This window comes from Drosophila hydei, unplaced genomic scaffold (genome assembly GCF_003285905.1).
Source record: "Drosophila hydei strain 15085-1641.00,03,60 unplaced genomic scaffold, DhydRS2 tig00008127-arrow-arrow-pilon, whole genome shotgun sequence".
In the NCBI taxonomy this organism is placed as follows: domain Eukaryota; kingdom Metazoa; phylum Arthropoda; class Insecta; order Diptera; family Drosophilidae; genus Drosophila; species Drosophila hydei.
Window position 1 is genome coordinate 13,209 of NW_022045837.1, and position 12,105 is coordinate 25,313.

General features: G+C 39.9%; 1 protein-coding gene across 1 annotated transcript in view; it reads left to right on the plus strand.

The window, feature by feature from the left end:
• The first annotated feature begins 708 nt into the window (after nucleotides 1–708).
• Nucleotides 709–12,105, plus strand: part of LOC111600893 — a 41,110-nt gene continuing 29,713 nt past the window's right edge. The window contains exons 1-2 of the mRNA XM_030225253.1: nucleotides 709–840; nucleotides 6,621–7,341. Of these exons, the coding sequence (XP_030081113.1) occupies nucleotides 709–840; nucleotides 6,621–7,341 (853 nt within the window). The remainder of the gene's footprint in view (nucleotides 841–6,620; nucleotides 7,342–12,105) is intronic.

The following is a 12,105-nucleotide window of genomic DNA, read 5'->3' on the forward strand; positions in this document are numbered from 1 at the left end:
TAAAAATGTATTTAAGTACTAGAATAAATTCTATAAATATTAAAAATTATATTTAGTTGGCAAAAAAGTTATTAATATTTTTTAAAAATTATTTTTAATTTTTGTTTACTGAAATTTTAATATATATTAATAAATTAGTTGCTAATACTTAAACACTTTTTTTTGCATATTCAAAACAGCTTTAGGCTTTCCTCAGCACTTCAAACTCTTACTAAACAACGTAATTTAATATTAGTTTAAATTTCATATAACCTTTTCAAGTTCATGGCATTGCAATATAATTGTCGAATCATTAGCCTAGTTTTTGTTGTACTCTTTCGTGTTGATAATATATACCCTACGATTCGCTGTTTGACTGGGACGTGTTGTGACAAAGTGTTAAGTTAATAATTTGCCAGACTGAGCGTCTGCTTATAATTGAAAAATGCCAGCAGACATTGCGCTATGGCACGAGAGAGCTTTATTAATTTTTGTATTTAAAACATTTCAAGCACTCGACACCTTCTGTAGCAGCAGTAACAGTGGCTGCTGCAGTTGCTGCTGTGCCAGTAGCCGTAGAACCAGTAGCAATGATCTCAAATTAATGCCCAGCGAGTAGAAATAATGAGCCAGCAGATGCCTACAGATGGAGCTGCAGTAGCGATAGGGAGGGGGCTGGGGGCTGGGGGGCCTCGCTCTGCAATTGGGTAGCATAATCAAGGCTTGGACATGGACATGGACATGGACATGAACATGAACATGAAGATGGACAAGGGCATGCCAGGCAGGCAGCCAGCCAGGCAGCTTGTCGATTGGGCCAGCTCGTCGCTGGCAGCAGCAGCAGCAGCCTTTATGATTATTGTTATTATTGAGTGTATTGGCCGGCAATTCAGGGCAAGACATCATTAATGCAGCCAAGCAGCATTACCAAAAACCCCGGCACTAAAATAAAATCGAATGAAATATAATTAAATGTCGCTGCAGCTCCTGCTGCTGCGTAATTTGGTAAACATTCTTTTGGCTGGCTATCGGGCAGCAGATCGCATACCAAAAGATGTGTTCAAGCATTTTGTCAACCGGTTTGCCTCTCTCTCTCTCTCTCTCTCGCTCTGTGTCTCTTTGACTCTTTTGCTTATCTGCGGCTTTGTGGCATCTTTAAATGGCGTTTTTTTCGCACTCACAGAGCCTAAGAGAGCAAGAGCGGCGCGGGCGGGCGAACATTGAAGCCTGATCGAAAGAAAACGCACGCTGATTTTTAATTATCTTTGCACGATGTTCGCCATCGCGTCCCAAAAAGTAGTTGCTTTGGCAATCAGCAAGCTGGGCCTTTCGTCACTTCAATATTGAAACACTTAATCACAATTTCGTTAAGGGCATGCCAAGGAGCTGGGAGCTGGGAGCTGGAAGCTGGGACTTGGCTTGGCTGGCATATGCACATAAATGGCAAATGTTAAGAAATTCCAAATATCTCATACAAATTACCAAAAGGCAAAGCTGACAGCAAAACAGAAACTGAAACTCTGTACTGAAATGATATTTTGCGCCCCAAAAGCCAAATGCCGCATACCCATGCCCCAAAAAGCTGCCATCGATGCGATTGCGATGCGAAGGTCTGGGTTGACCGCTTGGGAATTTTTGCTGGCTGGCTGGCTGGCTCAAGATGATGATGACAAAGAGACGATCATCGGTGGCGCGTCGTTTGCCAACGTTGATAATTAATAACAGACAGAGTACAACAACAGTTGATAGCATAAAAACGGGCCAACACCCAATCACAAAAAGCGCATGCTACAGCCGCAAAAGGCCAAAACCAGCCAGCCAATGGTATTGGTATTGCGAAGATCGTGCCGGCCCATTGGCCACAAAAAAATACAAAAAAGAAACCAGCAAACTAAAAAGTAAACCAGAGCCAGACAAGTCTAAAGCAGACATAATCTCAGACAAGCTGGAATGTCAATGGAACTGGTAGCTGTTCGACTGCGACTGGAAACTTGTACGCGACAGCGATTAAGATCACAAGATTCAACGATCGTTCGCTGCTCAACGATCGACGATCGACGATCGACGATCAACGAACGCCGATCAACGCCTACTCCAACTGACAGACAACACGACAGCAACACGTTAAGTGACAGTGACAACTGTGCAATTAGAATTCATGTTAGCTATGACAACTAATTGAGGAACCCACACGATCAGACACAGATCAGCTGCTGTGTGCTTAGCTAGTGTTAGCTCTATAGCCTTGAGCATACGAGTGCTCACAATGTTTGTTATGATAATTGATTAAAAGAAAATAAATGTCTTGCTAAGCCAGTCATACGATCAGATGATCACACGATCGCTCACAACTAGATCAGTTTATCTGCGCATTCCATATAAACTATTAGCCAAGATCACATTTGTTAGCTGTTTGCAGAGGCACGAGCATGGCTTATCTCTTCCTGGAGTAGCTATGCTAACTGTTGAAAAGCTAGACTGTCACAAGATCAAATTATCATTAGCATAGATCTCATTTCCCCGTTTTGATCATCAAAGATAACTCAAGCTTCAGTTCACAAAGTTAGTTACTTTTACCTTTAGCTTTGATCAGAATAGGTTTTATACCAAATAACTATTTTTATGCACTCCATCACACGATCTTCTGCTTGTGAGATCATCTAAAAACTACCATAGATGCGGGTACAATGTAATGAAGTCTTAGTCATTGATAGAATTCATAATTCTAATCAAGTGATTATAAGATCAAAAGAAACTGAGTCGATAGCAATAGCTTAGCTCAGCATATGGCGGCTCACATTCACTGAGAGCTTGAAAGATCAGCTACAATTCTAATAGATCAGCTTTTTCTATAATGTAGAAAAGCTGTAGTAGATCAGTAGACCGCGGACGCTCACTTAGCTTACGGCTAGGTGCACGATCTGCAATTTAATTGATCACTGAGGATTGCTTTAACTGGAAATCTAATAAGAATTAAGAAGAAAGTAGCAGTAGATCAGTGGATAGGGTAAGTCTGATTAACAGTTTTAAACATGCGATCGCAATATTAAAAGATTGTCTCTTAATTATCCTTAGAGCACACACAAGATCAGTTGAGCAGTTGATCAATATAGTTGAATCACTTAATCAATATTCAACTGGCCAGATCAAGTGATCAACATAAGATCCATAATATTTTATGGATAGTCTTCCGGACAAGAACTCTCGGATAAAAACTTTAGGCTAATCTACCCGAAAACCCCGCGAACTACGAGCAACTTGTCCGTGTCCGATCAGTTCGCTGATTCGCAATTTGTAATTCAGAATTCACATCACGCAACAGTCGCTTGAAAACTGATTAAATGACACAAAAACAATTAATGCCTATGGCTGGTAAATCAAATGATATTGCCAAGGACAAGGACAAGCTGGCAAGCTGGCCAGCGCCATGGTGCCTGAGTCGAACGATTTATAGCCCAATGGAATGTGCCACGATGTGCACAAAGGATCAGAGAGGGAGATGAAAATCGCCAACGATAATAAAAAACAATTTAGCGGGACGCAGCGGGGAAAAACTGCTGCTACTGTTGCTGCTGCTGCTGCTGCTGCGGCTGTTGCTACTGCAGATGATTAAAACACATTAAAAGTCCAGCAGCAAGAAGCAACAAAAGTCAAGAAGACGCTGCAGCAGCCAAAGCTGAAGACTTCAGTTGAAAGACTAAAATTTCAGTTTTCAGTTTGCAGTTTGACGACGCGACGTTGCCCAACTAATTTCATATTTTTCATGCAATTGCTCAAATTCCGTAGCGCCCAAAATGTGCGACGTCTCTGCGTGTGTGTGCGTGTGTGTGTGTCGCAATCAGATACAGCTTGTCCGTCCAGCTCTTTGATGGTTGGGGACTACCTGTTGCGACGTGTTATTAGGGCGACGTATTGACGACAAGCAAACGTCAACCCAAACGTCAGCTCATCATATCCAACGATTGATGCGAGAGTCCTACTGACTGCCGCTGATGCCCCCTTGCCCCTGCCCCCTTTTTAACAGCACATTTTTTTCTGTTTTGGAATTTTAGCCCAAAAAGAGGAAAGCAAAAAAAATCCTGCCGAGTCCCCTACTAATTTTTGGTCAGGTCCAGGTTTTGCGAGGTGGTGATATTTGCTCCACTGCAAGCTCAGTTTGTCTGGCTGCTAGCTGCCGCGACGCGTTGTGATTTTGCGCTTTAATGAGGATTATTAAATGCGAGATTATTATGTGCTGCAATTACTTTTCCAGCAGCCACTGTATGGCGGGATGATGTTGCCTTTGCCTTCGCCTGCTGCCTGCTGCCGGCTGCTTGCCTCGAACGCTGCTTGATTTATTTTATTGAACCATAAAAATGTAAATTTTTTGATTCTTTCGCACAAAAGACAAAGTTAAACGTTGTCAATTATGGCCTTTGACAGGTTAATATTAAAAGAAGAAGCAGAGGAACCTGTGCAGATCTGGAGCAAACGATAGCAATGCTGCTTATAGTAGACTAACTCAAAGATTAGCATATTATGGATCAGCTGAACAGGCTCAGGCTGTCCCTTATATATATAAATATATATATATATATATATAGATCTCTTACATTGTCTGTTAGCCGCTGGCAAAACAGTTTCCGGCTGTGCCCCAGCGCCAACTGAGTGAGCGAGAGGGGAGCACCTCTACCTCTATTAACATAATCACAACACGGAGAGTCTTTCGTCTTGTACCCAAAAATTACGCAGAGCGAGATCAATTTTAGGTGGAGACCGCATCACTGCAGGGCGATCAATTAAAATTTTGATCGAATTTTCGTCAATTTTTTGACATGTGGCCAACAGAAGCCAACAATGGGGCGTGGCATCGAACGCAGTCGCAGTCAAAGTCGCAGCCAAAGTCGTAATATGCAGTCCATGCACAAAAGATCAATGTAAGCCTGAAAATTGTCGGCGGTTGCCTAAGGCTAAAAGTTGCAGAAGCTCTCCTTGCTATAGTCTTCAGTCTGTAGTCTCGCATCTCGAGTCTCGACTCTTCAGTCTCTGCTCTGAATGAAATTGATTAAAGCGTAAATGAATTTTGCGTTGGCTTCTTCAGGCTCGCCTCTGACGATGATTATAACACAAGATCGATGGCTGCTGTCGCTGATCGCTAACTCGATGCGGCTACTGTAGAAAGCAGACGCCGTCGATCGTCGCTGTTCACTTGATGACGTTGCGTCTGAGGCTGTGGCTACTGCCACATAGTAGCTGCCTCTTATTAAATTCCATAGCAACTTTATACCCTGCAAATATATTTTAAGCATATTAAAAACTGTGCCATCAGGCCCAGCATAGGAAAGCAAAGAATGATGAAGATATACAATAATAATATAATAATAATTTAATTTATGTATAAATTTAATATATGGAAACTATATGCTTCCAGTATTCCCTTTAGAGTAAATACTCTTCTAATGAAAAGAAAATTAAATCTGTTTTTATACATTAAAATTTTCTTAGATTTTTACACAAGCTGAAATTAAATTTTATTTAATTTAAATAAATGTTTATTTATATAATAAAAATATAGTTTGAAGTAAACTATTTTTTATGAAGAAAATTTGACATACTTATTAAATACAAAATTAATACAAATTGAATCTCTAAATGTACTTTAATAGAATTTTTATATAATGTTTAAATTTTCTTATATTCTTTTCAAAATTTGTTGTTTCTTTTTTAATTATAATTATTATTATTTTGTGTTTAGATTTTTAGTTAGGATAACTCGTAGTCGATCTTCTACAATAATTGCCATAAATTTTTTGGCAACGATTTTTTTATTGTTTTCTTTTGCTTTGTCTGGCATTTGACAAACTAGCCAGAGGCAAGCGAAACGCAGGAGCTGCAGCAGCCCAAAAAGAGGTTCTGGTTTAGGGTACGGCATCGGCTCGATTTAAGTTTATCCGCACGATCAGCGCAACAGCGATCAGTGATCCATAATTTGTAAAGGAAACAACAAAAAATCGAATTCTGTGCGTAGAAATTCCTTGCGTGCCAGCAGAAGATCAGACCAAACGGTAAACGGTAGCTAAGCTATAATTGAGGTTGTCTCCTCTCGATTTCCATGTGCCAAATGCAGCTCTTATTTATTAATAGTCTCATATTGAAAAGCTTCGACTGATCGAGGCAAAAAAAGAAGTAAAATAAAGGCCAAGTCTAATGGCCGAAGAGAGCGAACACGTTGGCCAGAAGAAACATTAGTTTAGTTACGCTCCGCTGAGCGCCACAACTGTCTTGGCTATATACTATATATATATATAAACATTTTTTTAAAGCCTCGCGTCATTAAAGACAATTTCGTGATTCGCCAAATTACCTGGCCAAATTATAGAAAGCAAACAAACGAGCTGCAAATCAATAGAAATCAACGCCTGTCAGGCAATGAGACTCTTCTCGAGCCATCGAGTGCCAGCTTCGATGAGAGCTGCGGCCCATTGTGAACTTAATCAATATACAATAAAATAAGAAGAAAAGCAGAAGAAATAATGTATTTGGGCTGTTTATGTTGGCGCTCAAAGTGAAATTCGTGCATTGTAAACGCCTCCACACTTAGCTAAACAAATAAACAGAATCGAGACTCATTTCTCTTCCCTCTTCGTCTCTTCCATGCACAGAGTCAGGCTTTGGCTCTGACACGGGCGGCCAATGCGGCAGCTGTGGTGGCTGCTGCCAATGTCAAATCGCCATCGGCTGCTGCTAGCCTCATGGACATGGCCGTCAAGAAGGAGCATTCACTGTCGCCGACACACAGCGTCCTCCCCGAGGACTCCAGCGTTGGCGTTGCCCTTGGCCAGCTACAGCACAGACGCAGCTCGCTGCAGGGAGTGCAGGAGAAGTTGACACAGCTGCAGATGCAGCATCAGCAGCATCAACAGCAGCAGCAGCAGCAGCAACAACAGCAGCAACAACAGCAGCAACAGCAGCAGCAGCAACAGGCTGCAGCAGAGACAACAAATGCCGCCGGGCGACGTTCCACAGAGGGCAGTCCGCCGGCTCTGGGCTTGCTGCCCCATCAGCACCAGCACCAACAGCAGCAGCAACAGCAGCAGCAACAATCACAGCAGCTGCTGCTGAACACCGAGTCTGGCAGCGGCAACGCGTTGTCCTCCTCTGCGGGCTCTAGTCAAAATGCCTCCTTAGCGGCGACACCCAAGAGCGAAAGAGAACGCGAACGCGAACGCGAACGTGAGCGTGAGGAGCGCGGCAGCATCTCCTGCTTACCGCCCGCTGCGCTGGGCATGGCTGTGGGCGTGCAGGCGCAGCAGCAAGCCGAGAAGCTGCTCAGTCATCCAGCACTGGAAGCTCGACGAGATTTCGATGTCAGCAAAGTAAATCGTGAGTAACTAAGCAATTTTTATAAATCTAGTTAAAAATAAGTTAAAGCTAAGGTGTGCCGAAAAGGGAGGCTTAAGTAGAGTAGGTGAGAAAGAGAGGGAGATGCGTAGAGTAAAACTGGTAGAAGGGCGAGCCAGAGAGAGAAACACAGAAAGAAACGAAAAAAGAGAATTTATAGAAAAGAAATCGGAGATGGGAATATACAAATATAGAAAAGTACTTGAAGACTTGGTTAGAGTGCTTGAGTTATGATAGAGAGAGAGAGGCAAAATATAAGGTGAAGGGCGAGAGACAGAGATAGGTGGGAGACAGAGCCAGAGGAGAGCGTAAAAGATTGAGAAGAACAAAAATTTTGAGTAGGAAATATAATTAATAGATGCCCGAAGAAAAAGAAATATAGGAAGAGAGAGAGAGAGAAAGAGAGAGAGAGAGAGAGAGAGAGAGGAAGATATAGGGAATGAACGAAAGTGATTTAAAAACATATTAAGAGAGAGAGTAAGAAAGAACACAATATATAAAGGCGCAAGATAAGAAGAGAGAAAGAGAAAGGCAAGAGAAAGATATATATATATATATATATATATATATATATATAGATATATAGATACATAATGACCATGAAAGGAAGAGACAAAGTGTATGTCTATGTTAAGTATAGAAAGATAGATAGAAAATTAGGAAAGTAACTAATATGATATTTATTAATGATAGACAAATCATCACATGCCTTAAAAATCATTTTAAAAATCTTGAAATTTACATAAATTTGCTTAAATATTTTCGCAAAGAATTTGGTTTTTAACCAAACCAACTTTAAAACCAGTTAACAAATATTAAATATGTCGTGAAAGCATCAATTTCTTAGTGAAAAGCCCCGCCATGAATAACTTTATATGCGCCAAATTGCATATTAATTTTATGGTATATATGCAGTTAATTAAATTTAGTAAATTTCACGCTACTAAATTGAAATTTCACGCCAATCGCTTAAATATTTTAGAAGCCCACAAAACTGATTAAGGGCTCTAATTGCAATCGAATTCGGGGAGTCGAAATTGTTGCATAAATCACACATAAATCCGAAAGCGAAACTAAATCCCAACTAAAGAAATTGAGGAGTTGGGGTCGATCGCTTTGCTATTTCTGTACCAATGCACAAATACCCTTAATCCGGGGCAGTGTATCAACAGCAGCGGCAGCAGCAGCAGCAGCCTCTGTGGAACGTTCAATAGTAGAGGCAAACCACATCATTATAAAAATGCCAGCCTCACAAACTGATGATTATTTGTGTGTGTGTGCCCCATGTTGCATGGCAGCTTTAAGGATTTGTGCAACTTTAACCAGGTTATAAGCAGACATAGTATATATATCTATATAAGTATATATATATATGTCTCTCTATATATATAGACATCCGCTTGCTTGTTGTCGCATCTTTGAGAGTGGCCCTGCTGCGGTAATCTTGTTTAGTTCATCAATACTAGTTTAGCCATGGACAAAGCGTGTATCTTTGTCACATTCACAAAACATATATATACATATACATACATATATATCTACAGTTGCAGCTACAGCTACAGTTGCTTGGTAGCTGTTGTATTTGTCAGATAGATTGTCGCTTGCCGAATCTAAAATCCTTTTGCATACCAATACAAACACACGTCTGTTCGATAGCTCCCATTCAAATTTCAGGCACACACACACACACACACTTATGCAGCACACACTCATCGCATATGCATCCAAATCCCCTGGATTAAGCATATGAAGCATTCATAACGTTTATTTTACCTTCCATCTGGCATTCGCACTGCCACTGCCTCTGCCTCTCGCATTCTTTCACTCTCTCTCTCGCACTTTCTGTCTCTTGTGTGCAAACAAACATTCGTTTTGCTTTCGCTGTGGTTGCAGAGAGCACGAAGGGACACACACTTACACCCCCCAAATACACACACACACTCGTAGCACGCTCGTTTGGTCTGTTGCGTCAACACACACTTGTGGAGCTATTTGGGCCATGCGGCTGTAGCTGTGGCCAATGCAGGATAACAGCTACAACAACAACTACAACAACAACAAGCTGCCAGCAGCATTTGTGTAGGCGCATTTGAGTTGATTCCTTGGCTGTTACTGCCGGCACTCGCGGCGTATACGCAACGCTTTCGCGTTGCTCTTTTTTTGTTGCTCCGCATTGAGCTCTGAGCTCTGCGTTGTGAGCTCAACAGGTTGCTTTTGGTATTATGTCCAATTTATGGCATCTCTGTGCTGCCTGTAAGTTTTCAATTGCCACACGCGCTGCCGTCTGCTCTTCACACAGTGTCTGCCTTATGTCTGTGTCTGTCTATGATAGATTGAAGGGAAACCTGAATGTCTTTGGGGTCTTTAGCTAAAGAAGAAAATATGTGAATATATGTTATATATAATATATACAAATTATAAAGTGAAAGAACTGAAATGTTCATTAAAAAATACACATATTTAATATATTATATATTCCATATTTTCTTACAAGACTTTCAGTTTGTTATTTTTATATATATAAAGCTTTAATTTTTATTGAAAAATAAAAAATTTATGGTAACATTTTTTGGGGAATTTGGAGAAATACAAATTTTTTTAGTATTTTGAATATACATTTTTTTTTATTTTTAATTTTTGAAATTTTTTTTATTTCTATTTCTTTATACATTATTTTTATTTTTAATTTAATACATTTTCTTTTATTTTAAGGGGTTTTTTAAATATTTTTTCTTTATTTTGCATATATATATATTTTTTTTATTTATTATTTTCGGAGTCTTTAGATTTTAATAAATAAATACACTTTTTCTTACACTATATTTCCAATTATGCAAATATTTTTAAATATATTTTAATACAGCTTATTTTGCGTATTTTGAATTTTAAAAATTTTTTTATTTTTAATTTTTGAAATTTTTTTTATTTCTATTTTTTTTTATTTTTAATTTAATATATTTTATTTTGTTTTAAGGGGTTTTTTAAATATTTTTTATTTTTATATGCATATATACATTTTTTTTGATTTATTATTTTCGGAGTCCTTAGATTTTAATAAATAAATACATAAATAAATACACTTTTTCATAGACAATATAAACCAATTATTCAAATATATTTTAATATATTTTTATACAGCTTATCTATAGTCATATTGATCTTGTGTGAATTATTTACTGATCTAGTCTTCTACAATCTTTTTTATAATTTTTTTTCCATCATTAAATGTTCCTTCAACTGAAAAGTTCTAGAATTAACGCTATTCGACTTTTTCCATATATTAACAGAATTTCCAAATTTCTGTATATATATTATCTATAGCATATATATGACATATCTCCCTGCATAAGGTTGTGCTGCATTTACATTGAGAGCAAGTTCCGATTAGAGCCGAAAACTTTGCTGTTGTGTGCTGCTTGATTGTCCCTGTTGCTGTTAAGCTGCTGGCTAAATCGTTTTGCCTCTGCCCGAATTGAAAGGCAGCCAACCCAAAACTGGGAGGTTGGACTTATAAGAGGCGGGAAGAGGGCGGCGGGCGGGGCTCAGGTGGGTAGCATGTGCATGATAGTTGGGATAGAAACGTGCGTTAGATTTGAATTTTGTTTGAATTTGTGAATGGCTCAATACAATATGCATGTATGTGTGTGACTGTGTGTGTGTGTGTGTGTGTGTGTGTGTGTAATGTGTTTTGTAGTGTATTTTGAGGATTTGCACAGCAAAACGGCATCAAGCGAATATGCGAGAATGGAAAGGTTATTGTATCCTTGTTGCTGTTGTTGCTATTGTTGCTGCTGTTGCTGTTGTTGTTATTATTGTCATTTAACATTTCCTTGCCATGCGTTTTGCAATCGTATGTATGTATATATGTCTCTCTAGCACTGTTTATATGTAAATCTGTCTGTTTGTTTTCGTTTGCGTATGTTTATTATGCCTAAGCTGCTCAACGACGCAACACGATATTTATCCACCCACTCGCACCCAGCCACCCCGGGCACCCAGGCCACCCAACCAATATACCCACGTCTATATAACAGTTTTGCAAATGAAGCTGTTTTTGCATTTTTGGGCAATTTTTATTTGTCGCATACGATTCGATTTATGCAGCGTTTAGTATGCAAAATTTTCATACGTTAGCCTTAATAAATCCCCCAACGGCCGCACTTGTCAATATGCAGGCAGGCCGCACCCACCCACACACCCAGCCATACACACAGCTGTGTCAGTGGCACCTATAAGCTTATGCACACACATACACACACGTGCCGCACACACACACACACACACGTAGCTGTGTGTCGCGTTCTGCAATTGAAAATCACTGCGCCTTAGTTAACGACACGTTTGTGGATCAACGCGTTCACCAGAGCAGCTCCCCACCCCCTCTCCTACTCCTACTCCGTTGGCTTTCCTCTCGCTTTCTCACTCGCTCTTTGCCATAGCTCCTCATAGCCTCCAATTGACCTCCGCTCGACCATTGTTGTTTGGGCAGAGCTTTGTGCAGTGCAGTTGCCAGGGTCAGCGTACATTTGTTGAAGCTGCAACAGCAGCAGCAGCGACAGCATCTGTCATAAGCCAGGCGGCTCTTTCTCTCTGTATACATAAGCACATACTCAGGATTCAAAAATGCGCGACTCACATTATGCATATTCCAAACGGATCGTGAAATGGGTGTGTGTTGGGTTGGCTCTTTCAGTTCGTTTCAATTTAAATTTGATGCCGCACAATTGATGAAAGGAAATTTAACTT